Source organism: Pongo abelii, chromosome 14 (genome assembly GCF_028885655.2).
Source record: "Pongo abelii isolate AG06213 chromosome 14, NHGRI_mPonAbe1-v2.0_pri, whole genome shotgun sequence".
NCBI classification, from domain to species: Eukaryota; Metazoa; Chordata; class Mammalia; order Primates; family Hominidae; genus Pongo; species Pongo abelii.
Window position 1 is genome coordinate 30,855,306 of NC_071999.2, and position 19,839 is coordinate 30,875,144.

Consider the following 19,839-nt stretch of genomic DNA (forward strand, 5'->3'; position numbering starts at 1 on the left):
GTACAGCTTGTAGTCTACAAGCAACGGGCTGTAAAAGATAGCCTAGGTGTCTAGTGTGCAATCCCATCCAGGTTTGTGTCAGTAAACTCCAGGATGCTCCCACAACGACGCACTCACCTAACTATGCATTTCCCAAAATGTATCTTTATTGTTAAGCAATATGCATCTGTATTTTGTAACCTGTCGATCTCCGCTGGTATAATTTGAAGACTAATGTTATTTTCGCTTCATAGATCCCAACTTTAATCGGACTTGTACTACTAAGGAATAGTGAGGAACCATGAAATCCAATCAAACCTGGCTGCCTGTGTAGACTCCCAGCCTTCTATTCATGGATAAGCTGCATGTTGCTTATTAACTGAGCACCAAGACACAGCAGCTTTGCTTTATTGTGTAATGATGCATGACTGCTTGCTCAGTTAGCACAACTGCAGTGTGCTGGAGGAATAGAGAAATCCTGTGGAAACAGTCCAGTTATTACGTTTATCATTTTAAACCGTTACATTTTAAGCAAAATAGAAAAAGACAAGGGTCAGAAATATAGTAAAAGAATTAATTTATGTATGGTAAAGTCAGACTAGGATTACTGGGCTAAAAATTGAAGCTGGACTATACAAATTTAAAGGCTTGCAGTCGATTAAAATGGAAGTTATTTAAATGCTGGCAAATCATGAAATAGAAAATATTAGTAAATGATGAAGTATTCAGTAAAGCCATTGTCTGTTAAGCATATAGGCCTGTGAGGGCTGGGCGGGTGGCTCAAGCCCATAATCCCAGCACTTTGGGAGGCTGAGGTGAGAGGATCACCTGAGGTCAGGAGTTTGAGACCAGCCTGGCCAACATGATGAAACCCCGTCTCTACTAAAAATACAAAACACAGCCAGATGTGGTAGCATATAACTGTAATCCCAGCTACTTGGGAAGCCGAGGCAAGAGAATCACTTGAAGCCGGGAGGCAGAAATTGCAGTGAGCCGAGATTGCGCCACTGCACTCCAGCCTGGGTGACCTTCGTCTCAAAAAAAAAGAAAAGAATATAGGCCTGTGGAAGGATTGCTTGAGCCCAGGAGTTCCGTAGTGTGTCATACCAATAGGGTATCTGCACTAATTTGGCATCAATATGGTGACCTCCTGGGAGCAGGGGACCACCAGGTTGCCTAAGGAGTGATGAACAAGCCCAGGTCAGAAACAGAGCGGGTCAAAACTACTGTGCTGATCAGTAGTGAGCTCACAACTGTGAACAGCCACTGCCCTCCAGCCTGGGCAGCATAACAAGAGTGTATCTATCGCTAATAAAAAATTATTTTAAAAATATGTATCTCTGACACCATGGGACAGGCACTGACTCTTGAATCGGAGAGACCTGGATTCAAATCCTGAGGTGGTCTCTTACTGTATGACCTTCGACTGTCCATTCAACTCCTGAGCTTTATTTCCTTTATCTGTAAAATGGGAATAATTAGTATCTCCCCTACAAGGGTTTTTGAAATAACGTATGTCGGCATACCCAGGAAAGAAGGGTTTGATAGAAGAGAGGGGAGCCTAAAACCAAGACCTGCCTCTCACTTATGCCGGAGGCCAGTGTGTCATTGATGAAAATAGGAAATACTAGGGACGGGGGGAGGAAGTGAGGGTTGGTTTTAGGCAAAAAATATACATGTTTATGATTTGGGATACCCTTGTTGGAAGTTGGAATGATTGCAGGGTGTGCTGGTGAATCTGCCTGTGCCCCCAGCAGTGTGTATGTATGTGTGTGAATCGTTAGCCTGCAATATGCACCTCATTCTGTCAAATGCGTGGCTCCTTATTGATGAGGTCTGGGGGAGTGTGCTTTCTTCATCTTTGTGTCTCTCAGAAGTAACCAAATAAGTTCTCAAAAACTGCTGGCAGAAGGAAGGCACGTTAATGGTGGATGTAACATTATTCATTTCATGAAAGAAAGAAATCAACATTAAAATTAGAAAGCATTAATTTCTGAATTGGGTACTTGGAATGGACATTTTTCACAGTTTTCACTGGGTTATCATAAAATCTTTATTAATTCAAGTCTTTTCTCCCCCAAGAACATTTTTCTATTAAAAAATAACAACAACCACCATGAACTTTGGTGTGGAGGGGCAGTAAAAAGAGTAACAGTGAGAGGGAGAGAGAGAGAAAGAAGAATCCCTTGTGGGGGTGCGACAAGCTGCTGCTAAATTTCAGTTGCAGTTGTCAGAGTTAAAGAAAACATTGGAGAAAGTGTCTCGTCAAGGGTTCCCTGGGTTTTTCTGCTCCGGGAAGGCTGCCTGAGGGATGGATCGCGGCCAGCTGGCAGGGGCTCAGACGCCTGGTACCGTGCTCCAGCCACTGAGCTCATTGGCTCCACCTAAGTCATTTTACAGTCAGAGCTGTTTCAAGATCAGCACAAGGCACTGCACAGATGTTGGGGGTCGGGGAGGACTAGAATTTGTGGAAGGAAGAAGTATACGCTTAGTTTTAAAGGTTTCATTCTAGGACCTCTCAGGGTTCTGGTGAAATGGATCGTGTGACAGTGGGAGCACAGCTGACCAGGCTAGGCAGGACAGCCCTGTGAGGCGTTCTTGATTTTACAGAGGAGGAAAATGAGGCACGGAGAGGTTAATTAACCTTTTGAGTGTCACAGTCTAAGGCTCAGAGGCACAGTTCCATCCCAGGTCCGTCTGAATCCCGAGTCCTCACTCCCGATTCACCACCTTACTCCACTGCTGAGACCATCTCTGTGAGTCCGGCCACTCAGTGAGGTCAAGGAGGCCAATGGCCATGTCCCCAAGGGGACATCTCTCTCCTCCTGAGAGTCTCTCTCATACATCTCAAATCTGAGATACAGATCGAGAAGCACCCCAGGAAATCCACTGCATGGAAGGCAAAACAACCTTGAGCCACAGCAGTGACCACAAGCAAGAGAAGCCTGGCTATGAGCACAGTCATGATGTAGTTCAAGGTTGGGGAATTCAGGGCCTCCATGTCCATCCCAACGTCTTCAGCTCCTCCTCACGTCGCCAGTGGATGTCCTCTGCAAGCTGATATAAATTATTTTCAAACCCACATATACATTCCTGACTTAATTCCACTCTCCTCAAACTCGCCCATGGAATGCCTCTAACAGAGGAGAGCAAGGACACACCCTGGGAGGCCCAAGTATGTATCCTGTGGCATTACATCTCAAAAATGATATTTACTCAAAGACGCTAGTTTTAGGTAAAAATAAATTATTCAAATGTATTGCGAAAATGTTATTGGTTTTTTTGTTTGTTTGTTTTGTTTTTTTGAGACAGAGTCTCACTCTGTTGCCCAGGCTGGAGTGCAGTGGCACGATCTTGGCTCACTGCAATCTCTGCCTCCTGAGTTGGAGCTATTCTCCTGCCTCAGCCTCCCCAGTAGCTGGGATTACAGCCATGCGCCACCACGCCCGGCCAGTTTTTGTATTTTTAGTAGAGACAGGGTTTCGCCATGTTGGCCAGGCTGGTCTTGAACTTCTGACCTCAGGTGATCCACCCACCTCGGCCTCCTAGAGTGCTGGGATTACAGGCATGAGCCACCGTGCCCGGCCATGTTATTGGTTTTAATATGAAAGGATCTGTTTTCCAAATCTTTGGGTGAGATTGAAGATCCAGGAGGATATATCTTGTTGATCATGTGGCTTGACGTAACTACCCACACAGTACTCTGATTTAGGATCCAGGCGTCTTCCAGGTCGAATTAGCATTTTCAGGGGTATTCTGAATGCCCAAAGGAGTGATTGACAGGGACTTTTCGGTAAGATGAAATATCTCATATTCAGGGTGTGTTCATGCATATACACTTTCTGTTATGTGATTTCCATTCTCTACATCTTCATTAATTCTAAGTAGGAAAATAGAGGTTGGGACCGTGTCCTTCCTGGCGTCACTCTTGTCAGGCCTTGTGGGTGACTGCTTGCCTTTAGCACCAGTGTGGCTGCTGTGGGGTGGGAGAAGTCTTTACCGTCATCAGTGACAATGACTAGAGTCTTCAGTGTATGGTTCCTGCCATCTGGGAGTCTCCATAAAAGCCTCAAGGCCAAGAGGGTCTTCAGGACTTCCAGCTCGGAAGTCCCCTTTCATTCAGTGACAAGGATAAGGTAAAAATAAGCATGTGGCCTGGGCAGTTCCACTCTGTGTGATGGAGGCAGCTTCACTCCTTCCCCATCCCTGTGGAAGCAGCTGAGGCTCTGGAGCACAACTTGGGCTGAGAATCACCCTCTTCTTCCTGGGGCCATGACTCAGGCAGACACCCTGGTCAGCCTTTTGATGTGCAGCTACGTGGACAACACTTTTCATGAGCAATCATCCCCTCTTTTCTCATCTGTTTGGGCAGAGAATTATTGGTGAACATCCTTCATCATCAAAGAGCGACATCTGAGTGCGTCTTCAGTGGTGTTCTCTGGAGATAAGAGCAGATAAGAGAACATCATGCTTGCCACTGCCTGATGAGGGGACGTTCACCTGCACCTATTAATTAAAATAGAAGACACCCAGTGGGCATTAGGCACCAGGGGCTGATGTTTGTATTGGAGTATAAAAAAGAGACTTAGCTTTCTCTTGGCACCAGCGTCACTATTAACACTAACTGTCTGTCACCAATCAGCAACCTATTCCCAGTATAATCTGGGACTTCTATAGCACAGTTCATCCCTTCCACCTCTCTTGAGAGGAGTTGTGGGGTAGCCCTTCTCCTAACAGCAGGAGCAGATGGTACTCCCTGGGACCCAGTTCCCCCTCAAAACTCATTCAGGAATCAGCACACATCATCGTTGGCCACATCTAGGATGTCTGAATGAGAATTGTGGTTATAATCAATAGTGTAAAAAATCATTAGTTATAGGTAACATGTATGGCACTTACCATGTGCCAAGCACCTTTTATAGTACTTTACACTTAGTAATTCACTTAAGCCTCACAGTAGCCCTACAAGGTATATTTTCCTCATTTTACAGAGGACAAAACTGAGCTACAGTAGTTAAGTAACAAGTCAATGGCAGAGCTGGGATTGGAGCCCCGGCAGCCTGCTCATGCTTGCTATGGACTGAATGTGTCTTGCTTCAAATCCCAGAGTTGCAGCTCTAACCTCCAATGTGAAGGTTGCATCATGGGGCCTTGAGCAGATAACTAGGGTTAGCTGTGGTCAGGAGGGTGGGGCCCTTGTGTTGGGATTAGTGCCCTTCTAAGGGACAGCAGAGAGCTCGATCACACGCTCTATTCATGCACAAAAAGGAGCACACAGTGAGATGGGAGGTCTCTGCAAGCCAGGAAGAGGTGCTTGCCAGAACCCAACCATGCTGGCTTCCTGATCTCAGACTTCCAACCTCCGGGACTGCAAGCAGATACATATCTGTGTTTTAAGTCACCCGGTCTGTGGTGTTTTGTTATGGCAGCCCGAGGGGACACAGATGATGCTTTTCAAGACTGTGCAGCCAGCCCCTCCTGGAAGCTTCAACTCCTTGGCCTTGCAAGAAACACTTGCTGGTTACTTTCTTTGGTCCTTTCAGAAGCCCTTCCTCAGCGGTGCCTCTGCCAGGCTCCTGACTTCATCCCCCTCTGTGGGAGGAGGGGAGAGCAAAGTACCTTCTCCTTCTGCTGTGGGAAGCTTGAGTAACTCACAGATGGTGTCAGAGGGCATGTGTTCAGGTAGTGCAGCCAGCAGTGAGTGAATGAAATGAAATGGTGTCCATCTGTTCCAAGGCTGGGCTCTGCAGGGGCAGGAGAACATCTTTAGTCTCTGCATCCCTGCACCTTCCACCTGCAGATGCCAGTGGGCCATTGCAGGTGGGAGGGGACCCATCTCAGGGCTCCTCATTCAGATGGTGACAAGGTGAGGTGGCCGTCCACCCTATCTTTATCAGTATCTGTCCTAAATACTGCGCTTTGACATTGACCCTAATAGTCTGAATTATCAGGGGTTTGGCGATTGTTAGGCATCCAATTTTTCTCTTCTGGACGGGGATAACTTTGCTGTGTCAGCACAGTGCCTCTCTTGGCTTTCTATATAACCACAGGAAGATTGCAATCTAGAAATAGTGATTGTTAAAATTGCCTGTAAGCACACAATATAAACAATATGCCAGAGACACACAGGCCCCCAGCATAATTCCTGGAAGCTGCAGCCTCACCTCTGCCAGAGAAGAGCCCCAGCAAGGATTGAGCCTGGGCATCCAGGTGCCTCTGCAGCCCTTCCCGTAGCTCCAGCCGGACAATTGCCCCTGAGACACGGAAGATAGAGACTGCACGTGTGTCTTCAGTGAACGTTGCTTTATTTATGTTGTTCTTAAAAGTAAAAGAGAGTACAGACTGCCTTTTTTTTCTGAAACGGGGTCTCGCTCTGTCACCCAGGCTGGAGTGCAGTGGCAAGATCGTAGCTCACTGCCGCCTCTGCCTCCCAGAATCAAGCAATTCTCCTGCCTCAGCCCCCCAAGTAGCTGAGACTATAGGCACACACCACCAAGCCTGGCTAATTTTTGTACTTTTAGTAGGGACAGGGTTTCACCATATTGGCCAGGCCGATCTCGAACTCTTGACCTCAGGTGATCCACCTGCCTCTGCCTCCCAAAGTGCAGGGATTACAGGTGTGAGCCACCGCTCCCAGCCCAGACTGCTTATTTTTAAACCACACAGTACTCGTTTTAAACCTGTCCCATTTTTACCTTGGAAATAAAAGTCGCGTATCTCAGGGGCGATGTGCTGTTTCTCTGCCTGGTTTCCCACGTCACGCCCTGTGGAGAATGGCCTAGGAACCACCTGTCTTTACATCCAGATAACAGCTTCAGGAAGACACAGCAGAGTAGGGCAGGGGTTGTTCTCGGTGATGTAAAGTAGCTACGTGGTTAGACCAACATTTTGGTCTCTAAAATTGGGTCCTAAGAAGAAAAATAGGAAATTAAAATGATCACTACCTGAAAAAGAAAAATCAGCTAATAATTTGAGGGAGTCAAGGGCCTCACCTTTCTCTCAAATGAGGAGGCAAAGAACAGTAACAGCACTCCCCCTCCTCACACCCTGTTTGGGAAAATTGGGAAATGTCTTCTCCTCACTGCCTGCCTGTTTATTTAACAATGAACAAGAGTTTAAATGTTACCACCAGTTCAAACCAAACACACCCCATTCTCTATGTCCTGAATGGAGAGGGAGTCTAGAGTTCTTGTTTGCTTCAGGGTTTCCTTTCTGGAGCTTTATTTATTTATTTTTTATTTTGTTTAACTAGTCAAGGGCAAGGGCAGTAGTAAGAAGTGGGGAAAGAGAAGAAGGGGGAGTTAGATCTGTACCTGACTGTGAATAAACGGTGGAGGTAACTCGCTGCCTCCAGACCAGCCTCCTCTCTAGAGCTTGTAACCTTGGGCCGTCCTGCAAATCAGTGGAGAGCAGTTGCTTCGGTCCTGAATAGCTCACAGGGTGGTGGAAATGTTTGCCAGAGTTGTCCCACCTCATGCACACTCCCTTTCCACCATGAGCCACTGGAGTGGAAACAGACACTATACCAAGTGCTGCTGAGGATGTGGAGCAACCGGAATGTGCCTGCACTTGCTTTATTCAGACAGCCACTTTGGAGAACTCTTTGGCTGTGTCTGATAAAGCTAATCACACTCTTCCCGTATGATAGAGCAACCCCACTCCCAGGTGTTGACCAAAAAGAATTGGAAACACATGTCCACACACAAAAAAAGACTTGTAGAAGCTTGTAAATAGCAGCCTTATTCTTAATAATAGGCCCAAACTGGAAATAACCCAAACATCCATCAACAAGAGACCGGATAAACAAATTGTGATCTATTCGTGCAATGGAATACAATTCCAAAACGAAAAAGAATGAATTTCAGATACGTGCAACAGCATGGATCCATCTCAGAGACATCATGTTGAGTGAAAGAAGCCAGATTCAACAGAACTGTACTCTGTCATTTCATTCATATGAAGTTTGAGAACAGGCAAAACTTAGCTATAGTGACAGCAGGCAGGGCAGGAACTGCCTATTGAGGGTGGAGATTGACTGAAAAAGGCACAGGAGGACTTTCTGGGATAATGGAAATGTTCTATATTTTGTTTTGGGTGGTAGTTAGACAGGTGTAGACAGTTGAGTTAATTGCTGAAGATCTGTGCATTTTAGCATATTTAAATTATAACCCCCAGGAAGCATTGTCTCATCTTCCTGGGGGGCGTATATGCTTGTTAAGAGCATACTGGGGGTGCTTTTGAGAACCCCTTACCATGTTATTATGCTAATGAACCACCATTGATTTTTGTGGTTTCAAAATAGCAAGGTTCATTGATAAAACTCCCTTGTGCCTTGGTGACAAAAAACACTGATACAGCCCACTGTCAAAGTAAGTGTGTTTGTTATTTTTGTTTTTAATGACACTAAATTTGTAGGAATGATATTTTTAGATGGTTGCTCAATCTCACCCGCCATCAGTTGCAGGTGACAGGGATGTTAAGTTGGCAGATTTTTGTGCTAGAAGCTGTGGGTTTACATCTCCTTTGTGCAGGTGTCCTAGACATACTGGTGGCTTGTTATTTAAACATCGGAATCGGGTGTGTGGGTGGTTTTTAAGCTATAGTAGGGATGCAGGTGCTGTGGGATCGCTTCATTGTTTACCTAAGAATTCCTTTGCATTCACACAGGGCTTCTGAAATGAGTGCTGGTAGAATCATCTTCAGAGGATGTCCCAGTATATTGAACTGAGATACCTTCCTGTTTGCTGTAAAATTAAGCTTAAAATTGACACCAAGCTCTAGGCATTTCATACAGGGAAAGAGTGGGCATGAATGATTTTGGGAAATGAAGAACTATATTTCAACCTGGAATTTGCTTCCTTCTCTCCTGTGCCAAATTAGCGTGGGCTCACTAAGCACTTCATCTGGCCATGGTATTTTCTTTTTCTTCTTTTTTTTTTGCTCCCAGACAGGGTCTCACTCTGTCACCTAAACTGGAGTGCAGTGGCACAATCATAGCTCACTTCAGCCTTGAAGTCTTGAGCCCAAGCGATCCCCCCACCTTAGCCTCCCAAATTTCTGGGACTACAAGCACACTACCACACTCAGCTATTTTTATTTTTTGTAGAAACAGGGTCTCATGATGTTGTCCTGGCTGATCTCAAACTCCTGACCTCAAACCGTCCTTCACCTCAGCATCCCAAAGCGCTGGAATGACACGCATGAGCCACCACGCCTAGCCAGTTTTCTTTTCTGTTGCATTGCAGAGTTAGGGCCAATTTCATTCATCCTGCACTGAGATTTGCCTTCCAAGCAGATGATGGGTGAGCTCAGCACACCTGCATCTCAGCCAAGCCTTTAGAGGGGAGCACAGCTCTTTATTGTGTCAGCACCACACAGCCACCCTGAGCAAATAGGTTTGGAATGTACATTGCCATCCTTCCTAAAAAGGTTCATAGTAAAAAGAGAAGGAGATTTAACTTTTCACATGCACGCTCATGAAAACCAAGGTTTTCAGAAAGCCAAACCTCAAAAACAATACAAAGAAGCTCCCTTGATGTTTGAATGGAATGAAATTTTAGGAGGCAACATTGAGGGGCAAGGAGGGCTGAGAAGAGAAGGTGGCAATGGCAACTGCAAGGATTCTTCCAAATCTGATTGTCCTGACAGGTTATGTTTTATTTTGTTGTTGTGTTGTTGATGCTGGGTGGGGATGGATTGGAAAAATTGTCCTCTCCTGTGTTTCTTTTTGTCTTGTAACTTTGCAAGTGCTCCTCATTTTCTTTACTTACAATTTGAAGTTGGCACTGGTGTTTCTGGTGTGAAATAGAAGTGAAGCTTCTGCCATGAGTGTTGTGCAGGTAGAAGCTCTGTCTGTCCAGGGAGGTGCAGGTGCAGAGAGCGCAGCTTATCCTCCTCTTAGGGAGGGGGCAGCATGCAGGGGCCGACCAGCATCTTGAGGACTCAATTCTCTGGCTGCAGGTGCTGTGGGGAAGGGGCAGACTTAAATTTTCTTCTGTAAAATGGGGATGGGGGGATTAAATAAGATGCTTTATGGGAAGTCCTGGCACAGAGTGATGCACAAAGAAATTTGAACTTCCTTCTCCTCACAGGTGAACTGTTGCTGCTCCACCTTTATTACATCTTTTCAAATCCATGCCACATTGGGGAATACAAACTGACCTTATGTAGCCCTGGTTACTCCAGCCTTTAAAAAAAAAAAAAAAAACAAAAAACAAGGGAAATAGGCAAGACGGCCAACATGGGAACAGCTCCAGTCTGTAGCTCCCAGAGAGATCAAGGCAGACAGCGAGTGATTTCTGCGTTTCCAGCTGAGGTACCTGGTTCATCTCATTGGGACTGGTTAGATAGTGGGTGCAGCCCATGGAGGGCGAGCAGAAGCAGGGTGGGGCGTTGCCTCACCTGGGAAGCACAAGGGATTGAGGAACTCCCTCCCCTAGCCAAGGGAAGCCATGAGGGACTGTGCTGTAAGGAACCATGCATTCCATCCCAGATACTATGCTTTTCCCATGGTCTTCGCAAACCACAGATCAGGAGATTCCCTCCGGTGCCTACATCACCAGGGCCCTGGGTTTCAAGCACAAAACTGCATGGCTGTTTCAGCAGACACCAAGCTAACTGCAGGAGTTTTTTTTTTTTCATACCCCAGTGGCAGCTGAAACGCCAGCAAGACAGAACCGTTCACTTCCCTGGAAAGGGGGCTGAAGCCAGGGAGCCAAGTGGTCTAGCTCAGTGGATCCCACCCCCACAGAGCCCAACAAGCTAAGATCCACTGGCTTGAAATTCTTGCTGCCAGCACAGCTGTCTGAAGTTGACCTGGGACACTCAAGCTTGGTGAGGGGAGGGGCGTCTACCATTACTAAGGCTTGAGTAGGCAGTTTTCCCCTCACAGTGTAAACAAAGCAACCGGGGAGTTTGAACTGGGTGGAGCCCACCACAGCTCGGCAAAGCCGCTGTAGCCAGACTGCCTCTCTAGATTCCTCCTCTCTGGACAGGGCATCTCTGAAAGAAAGGCAGCAGACCCAATCAGGGGCTTATAGATAAAACTCCCATCTCCCTGCGACAGAGCACCTGGGGGAAGGGGCAGCTGTGAGCACAGCTTCAGCAGACTTAAACGTTCCTGCCTGCCGACTCTGAACAGAGCAGCGGACCTCCCAGCAGAGCACTAGAGCTCTGCTAAGGGACAGACTGCCTCCTCAAGTGGATTCCTGACCCCTATGCCTCCTGACTGGGAGACACCACCTCTCAACAGGAGTCGACAGACACCTCATACAAGAGAGCTCTGACTGGCATCTGGCGGGTGCCCCTCTGGGATGAAGCTTCCAGAGGAAGGAACAGGCAACAATTCTTGCTGTTTTGCAGCCTCTGCTGTTGATACCCAGGCAAACACCTCCAGCAAACTCCAGCAGACCTGCAGCAGAGGGACCTGACTGTTAGAAGGAAAACTAACAAACAGAAAGAAATTTCATCAACATCAACAAAAGGGATGTCCACTCAAAAACCCCATCCGAAGGTCACCAACATCAAAAACCAAAGGTAGATAAATCCACAAAGATGAGGAAAAACCAGCACAAAAAGGCTGAAAATTCCAAAAACCAGAACACCTCTTCTCCTCCAAAGGATCACAACTCCTCACCAGCAAGGGAACAAAACTGGATAGAGAATGAGTTTGACAAATGGACAGAAGTAGGTTTCAGAAGGTGGGTAATAACAAACTCTTCTGAGCTAAAGGAGCATGTTCTAACCCAATGCAAGGAAGCTAAGAACCTTGAAAAAAGGTTAGAGGAATTGCTAACTAGAATAACCAGTGTGGAGAACAACATAAAGCAGGAAAGATCCAAAATCGACACCCAAACATCACAATAAAAAATCACATTAAAAGATCTAGAGAAGCAAGAGCAAACAAATTCAAATACTAGGAGAAGACAAGAAATAACTAAGATCAGAGCAGAACTGAAGGAAATAGAGACATGAAAAACCCTTCAAAAAATCAATTAATCCAGGAGCTGGTTTTTTGAAAAGATTAACAAAATAGACTGCTAGCCAGACTATTAAAGAAGAAAAGAGAGAAGAATCAAATAGACACAATGAAAAATGATCAAGGGAATATCACCACTGATCCCAGAGAAATACAAACTACCATCAGAGAATACTATAAACACCTCTATGCAATTAAACTAGAAAATCTAGAAGAAAGGATAAATTCCTGGACACATACACCCTCCCAAGACTAAACCAGGAAGAAGTCAAATCCCTGAATAGGCCAATAACAAGTTCTGAAATTGAGGCAATAATTAATAGCCTACCACCCAAAAAAAGCCCAGGACCAGACGGATTCACAGCCGAATTCTACCAGAGGTACACAGAGGAGCTGGTGCCATTCCTTCTGGAACTATTCCAAACAATAGAAAAAGAGGGACACCTCCCTAAATCATTTTTTGAGGCCAGCATCATCCTGATACCAAAACCTGGCAGAGACACAACAAAACAAAAAATTTCAGGCCAATATCCCTGAAGAACATCAGTGCGAAAAACCTCAGTAAAATACTGGCAAACTGAATCCAGCAGCACATCAAAAAACTTATCTATTACCATCAAGTCATCTTCATCCCTGGATGCAAGGCAGGTTCAACATATGCAAATCAATGAACGTAATCCATCACATAACTAGAATCAACGACAAAAACCACATGATTATCTCACTAGATGCAGAAAAGGCCTTCAATAAAATTCAACACCCCTTCTTGCTAAAAACTCTCAGTAAACTAGGTATTGATGGAACGTATCTCAATAAGAGCTATTTATGACAATCTCACAGCCAATATCAGACTAAATGGGCAAAAGCTGGAAGCATTCCCTTTGAAAACTGGCACAAGACAAGGATGCCCTCTCTCACCACTCCTATTCAACATAGTATTGGAAGTTCTGGCCAGGGAAATCAGGCAAGAGAAAGAAATAAAGGGTATTCAAATAGGAAGAGAATAAGTCAAATCGTCTCTGTTTGCACATGACATGATTGTATATTTAGAAAACCCCATCATCTCAGCCCAAAATCTCCTTAAGCTGATAAGCAACTTCAGCAAAGTCTCAGGATACAAAATCAATGTGCAAAAATCACAAGCATTCCTATACACCAATAACAGACAGAGAGCCAAATCATAAGTGAACTTCCATTCACAATTGCTACAAAGAGAATAAAATACCTAGGAATACAACTTACAAGGGACGTGAAGGACCTCTTCAAGGAGAACTACAAACCACTGCTCAAGGAGAAAAGAGAGGACACAAATAAATGGAAAAACATTCCATGCTCATGGATAGGAAGAATCAATATCGTGAAAATGGCCATACTGCCCAAAGTAATTTGTAGATTCAATGCTATCTCCATCAAGCTACCATTGACTTTCTTCACAGAATTAGAAAAAACTACCCTAAATTTCATATGGAATCAAAAAAGAGCCCATATAGCCAAGACAATCCTAAGCAAAAAGAACAAAGCTGGAGGCATCACACTACCTGAATTCAAACTATACTACAGGGCTACAGTAACCAAAACAGCATGGTACTGGTACCAAAACAGATGTATAGACCAATGGAACAGAACAGAGGCCTCAGAAATAATGCCACACATCTACAACTGTCTGATCTTTGACAAACTTGACAAAAGCAAGTAATGTGGAAAGGATTCCCTATTTAATAAATGGTGTTAGGAAAACTGGCTAGCTATATGCAGAAAACTGAAACTGGACCCCTTCCTCACATCTTATACAAAAAATTAACTTAAGATGGATTAAAGACTTAAACATAAGACCTAAAATCATAAATACCCTAGAAGAAAACCTAGGCAATGCCATTCAAGACATAGACATGGGTAAAGACTTTATGACTGAAACGCCAAAAGCAATGGCAACAAAAGCCAAAATTGACAAATGGATCTAATTAAACTAAAGAGCGTCAGCAAAAGAAACTATCATCAGAGTGAACAGGCGACCTACAGAATGGGAGAAAATTTTTGCAATCTATCCATCAGACAAAGGACTAATATCCAGTATCTACAAGGAACTTAAACAAATTTACAAGGAAAAAACAACCCCATCAAAAAGTGGCTGAAGGATATGAACAAACATTTCTCAAAAGAAGACATTTATGTGGCCAACAAATGTGTGAAACAAAGTTTCTCATCATCACTGGTCATTAGAGAAATGCAAGTCAAAACCACAATGAGATACCATTTGATGCCAGTTAGAATCGTGATTATTAAAAAGTCAGGAAACAAAAGATGCTGGAGAGGATGTGGAGAAATAGGAATGCTTTTACACTGTTCGTGGGAGTATAAATGAGTTCAGCCATTGTGAAAGACAGTGTGGTGATTCCTCAAGGATCTAGAACCAGAAATACCATATGACCCAGCAATCCCATTCCTGGGTATATACCCAAAGGATTATGAATCATTCTACTATAAAGACACATGTACACATATGTTTATTGCAGCACTATTCACAATAGCAAAGACTTGGAACCAACCCAAATGCCCATCAATGATAGACTGGATAAAGAAAATGTGGCACATATAAACCATGGAATACTATACAGCCATAAAAAAGGATGAGTTCATGTCCTTTGCAGGGACATGGATGAAGCTGGAAGCCATCATTCTCAGGAATGATGGTTAGTTAGCAAACTAATACAGGAACAGAAAACCAAACACCGCATGTTCTCACTCATAAGTGAGAGTTGAACAATGAGAACACATGGACACAGGGTGGGGAACATCACACACCAGGGCCTATTAAAGGGTGAGGGACTAGGGGAGGGATAGCATTAGGAGAAATACCTAATGTAGGTGACGGGTTGATGGGTGCAGCAAACCACCATGGCACGTGTATACCTGTGTAACAAATCTGCACGTGTTCTGCACATATATCCTAGAACTTAAAGTATAATAAAAATAAAAAAATAAAAATAACCTTTTCTAGTTTGTCACCACATTCGTGGACAGCTGGTCCTGGGGCACTGGGGCGCATATGATTAGTGGCATGGCTGAAGCTAATGCATTCACGAATCCTGATCTGCAGGTGCATGGGTGTCCCTTGTTAATGCTCCTAGTCTGACCCCGGGCAGTGCTGCACAGCTCATTGGCTTTACAATCAGACAAGCCTCCAATCCTGCGTCTGGCTCTCACCAGCTTGTGTCCTAATGAATCAATAATTCTATCCACCTGAGCCTCACTTTCCTGTAATTTACTGCAGTGAGTTCCTAGGCATATGGCACCTAAGTGGTCAGTAGATCACCTTAGAAGGATTTCAGGACTCTGGGTCTCAGTCCATCTGTGAAAATTAGGATGGTAGGAACCTTTCTGAGACACACCTTTAAAATTAGTTACATGTGTCACATTCACAGCTCCTAGTTTTGAAGGCCAGCAACAGAACAATACTTTCAAGTCTCCATATAACCTTTATTAGTTTAGGACGGGCTTCATGTTTTCAACAAGAGAATTCAAAGTTCATTTTCCTTTTTTCCCTCAGCAACTAAAGTTCTGAGTTTCATAATCTATTTCTTATTGATACATAATATTTTACATATTTACAGGGTACATTTGAGTTACAATCTATTTTAAATGATACATTATTGTAAAGTCACTGTTTTCTTAAATAAATACACACAGTGAATGATCCTACATGTATCCCCACAAGTACAGCTTGAACAAGTCCATCTTCCAGGGGCCAAGCACCACCTCGGGCATCTGTAGCATGAGCAAAACCCAAGGTCCCCTCTGGAGACCCTGTTTACCTTGGAGGCAGGACAGTAGGAGCTGGAAGGAGCAGGCTGATCCAATCCCTTTCTTGTGGTTTTCTTGGTTGGGGAGAGACAGTTGAGTTTTGCCAAAATACATGTGTTCTGTAGAAGAAACAGGAAATGGAGATACACAAAGAGATATGACAATAGAAATCACCAGTTGTGCCACCCAGATCCTGGTTTCCATATACCATTCCGTGCATTGTTCCTGAGCGTGTAAGCATGCCCACACTTGAAGGAGGCACTCTCAAGTCCATCGGGGCCTGGGACACTCCACTGTTTTTGAAGTCCTGGAATGTTTTTGTAAAGGTAAGGAAATACCAAAACGGGACTACAAAAATGATGGTATCTATTAATATGTATTGACAAATGTGTAATAAAGATGTAATAAAGATGTGTACGTGTGGGCATACCTCATATAGGCGTGACACCTTCAAGTTTAATTTTGAAGCTTGGGCCAGTGGTGCTTCCTTTCCCACAACCGCCATGATAGGTCCTCTATGAGATGTTATCACAGAGCCCATGTTTCTCAGTGGCAGTAGAATACGACATCTCTGTCAACAAATATAATTCTACATTACTTTAATTGCTTGCATGGAAATACATTGTATGTAAGTGCCATGGTATATTTAATAGATCTTCTCCTGGGACATCTACTTCTGGTTTCTTTGATAGAATAGCACTCTTGTGAATATCATTGTACTTGCTTCTTTGCATGTTTTCTTCCTTCCTTAGGATGAATTCTGAGAGATGTAATTGATGGGGCAAAATGTACTCACACATTTTTAAGGTTGTAAAAGCTGGTACTCTTGGTTGTTTGAAAAGGAAAGCAAGTCATCCCATTCCAGGGTTGGATTTCGACTCTTTTCCTGTAAACCTCACTGCTTTTTGGTTTAATTGTCATAAAATGCCAAGCACCACCAACAGGGCTATGTGAAGGGGCCCAGAGGCAGGAGGGCTGTGGTTAGGCATGGCCTTGGCCAGATGGGGAAGCTGGGTGCTTGGGATCAGGGTAAGTGGGTGGGGATGCTGTGAGTATAGACGCTGGGCAGGGAAGCCCTGCAGGGCAGAGGGAGCAGCAGGGCTGCAATGCATGTGGCCATCCAGCTGGAGCAGAGGATGGAAACCGAAGAGTGGGTTGACTCTTGGATGCCAGGCTTGAGTCAGGTGAATCCTGCCCTCATTTTACTGTATAAAGGGAGCTACTCCAGGCCTCCAGGATTCTTAGACCCTCCCAGTCCCTGTGGGGGTCCCAGAGGTGGTTAATTGTGACTCAGGCCCTCTGCTCTCCCTCCCTCTGTAAGTCTCACTCTCCTTTGCAGTGAGCCCTAGCAAAACTTCTATTCCAGTAGGACCAAATGTTTGAGGCCTCCAGAAAAGAAATCCGGTGAACACGAAGGTTTTGTCACACTAACTTGAGTCCCTTTCTCAGGTGGCCCACCCTTGTAGGCCAGCCTCCCAATTCCTAGCCAGCTCCAGGCTCCAGGCTTTTGCTCGTTCAAAACCAAAATTGAAGGCATCTGCCCTACTCAGGCCCCCATCTCTGTTCAGAGTAAACTCCTTCCTCCCTCTGCTTTTGCCCTAAGTTCTCTTTTCAACTCACCTAACATGTAACTTGGCCCTGTAGCTCTGATCCCCAAAACCCTCTCTACCTGTTCCCTCCCAAGCTATCCCTGACCAGCATGCCAGGAACAAGGAAGTCTTGAAAGCTGCACTCCTTGCTGCTCTCCCCTGTCCTTCATCCTTCCACTTGGAATCTCTGTCCTTCTACCCATCTCTAGCTACTGAAATCCTGTTCCTGTTTCCAGGCACATCTCATACTCTGTCGTCTTTAAGAAGTCTTCCCAGAAACCCCATCGGGTATTTTCATGATATATACCATATTCCACTGTGTAATGTAGATTGCACCAGAGGGTATTTAATCCCCTGAAGGCAAGGACTATAACCTATTCATCTTCCTTTCCTGGGTGGGGAGAACCACCATGCCTTGTACCAAGTAGCGATGACATGGGTCCTGGCTCCATGAATGAACGGGCATTGAGAGAAAAGTTGCTGATGATGAGTGAATGGAGGAGCCTAGTGAGGCAACGTTTACTCCTCAGTGAAGCAGTGTTGGTGACTCCAACAGCTCTCTTTAGGAAGGATTTAAGACAACATCCTGTTCAGAAGGGGCTTGAAGCACTTTATAAAAGAGAGGCAAGGACACACGTCAAACTAGAAGAATGAAAGTGAGAAGAGAGAAGGCTGCAGAGAGGAGCAAGCCCCATCCGTCCCCCTGCTGGTCCTGCCAGTGCATGGGTTACCTCTCATTGCATTTAATGCGATCTGTTGTTTTTGTATTGTGAAATATTATCCTTGATTACATCATGTTGCTCTGTTTTTGAAAGAGAAAGTATTCAAGCAAGTGTCACTTCTATTTCTTGCAGGCAACTATGGTCCTGAGCTCCGCACACTTCTGGTTGGGATTATTTCTGGTTCCTACTGCCTGTTTGATTGAAGATGTGGCATGGAGAGCGTAAGTTTAACAGTGAAGTGGGGACCCCAAGTCTGGCTCATCTGTCCCTGGAATTGTCTTTCTCATGAGCCCTGATACAGGGTATGAGAATGACAGGAATTCGGAAGAAATGGGTCTCCTGCCACCTGCCAGAAATGAAAAAACAATTTTTTTAGTTTAACTTGTGCTTCATCTTGATATGAAAATATAGACAACCGTAACAATAGAAAAATCAGCTGGGCATGGCGGCACATACGTCTAGTCTCAGCTACTTAGGAGGCCAAGGTGGGAAGATCACTTGAGCCCAGGTGTTTGAGGCTGCAATGAGCTATAGTCGTGCCACTACACTCCAGCCTGGGCAACAGAGCAAGACTCTGTCTTTAAATAAAAAGAAACAAAAAGAAAAGAAAAAATACAGACACAAAGGAGCCCTGAGAGAAACTATGAAGATCAATAGGAATGTTGCCTTATAAGGCAGAGTTTCTAAGTACACACCCATTCCATCGAATTGAGAAAGTATTACTCAAAACTCATCTCTCTTTATATCATAAACTCAGTGCTAAGTGGTCACAAGTATGGCCTGGCTTCACTTCCCATGCTTAGAGGGAAGCTATGTATAGGTAAGTCATTTAAAATTACAAGAATGAAGTACTCTTCATTTTTCCAAACAACTCAGAGCAGGAATACTTTCAATAAAATTCTTCTAGAGAGTTAGTTCACAGGTCTGTGAGGAAACCAGTCACAAACATGGTATTATCATATAGGTTAAATAGGAAATCATTCATATTCAATTTTGCTTTTATGTTTTAACATATATCATTTTCAAGATAACTTGTTACAATATAAAAGAAGCGACTAACTTCCAAGGTCATGTAAATTTTAATTTTATCCATGAGCAAAAGGAGGGGCTGCTCCAAATAAAATATGACTGATTTTTGTTTTGGGTCGACCCAATTTCTCCTACAAATAGGTGCCAACTTCTCTGAAAATTGAGACTCCGAGCTCGGCTTTACTTTGGGCAAAACACAATTATTTTGGGGCTCTGAGATAGAGAAGTGAGACTTTAATCCAAACCTTCCAGGAAAAGACCTCAGATTTCATTTTTAGCCCTCCGTTCCTCCCACACTCAGTGAGAATTTTTCTTGCCTGACAGTTACGGATGTCTTTTGAAAAAGTCCTCATTTTGGCATTATCTTGACAACCGATGATACCTCATGCAAATCTAGATAGAGGGGCAAAGAATATTATAACGTGGATTTTCTTTTTTTTTTCCTGTTCACTAAGTTTTTTAACTGTTAAAAAATTAAATAATTCTCATTTCTTAAATTCTTTGATTTACCATTACTTCCATTTTATTTGGTAAAACCATGTTCTGCAAATAACAGAATCAGAATCCTCAGAAATGAAAAGATTACAGCCAGAAAAAAATATTTTCTTAATCTAATAGATGTACTGTAAGAACATACTAGTTCTGGCCGGGTGCAGTGGATCACAAGGTTAAGCGGTCGAGACCATCCTGGCCAACATTGAGAAACTCCGTCTCTACTAAAAATACAAAAATTAGCTGGGCC

General features: G+C 44.2%; 1 protein-coding gene across 6 annotated transcripts in view; it reads left to right on the plus strand.

Annotated features, from left to right (window-relative positions):
- ATP8A2 (ATPase phospholipid transporting 8A2) overlaps positions 1-19,839 on the plus strand; it is a 663,838-nt gene that overhangs the window by 586,099 nt on the left and 57,900 nt on the right. For all 6 annotated transcript variants that reach the window (XM_054528828.2, XM_054528822.2, XM_054528830.2 and 3 more), the window contains one exon: positions 18,201-18,289. In XM_054528828.2, coding sequence (XP_054384803.1) covers positions 18,201-18,289 — 89 coding nt within the window. The remainder of the gene's footprint in view (positions 1-18,200; positions 18,290-19,839) is intronic.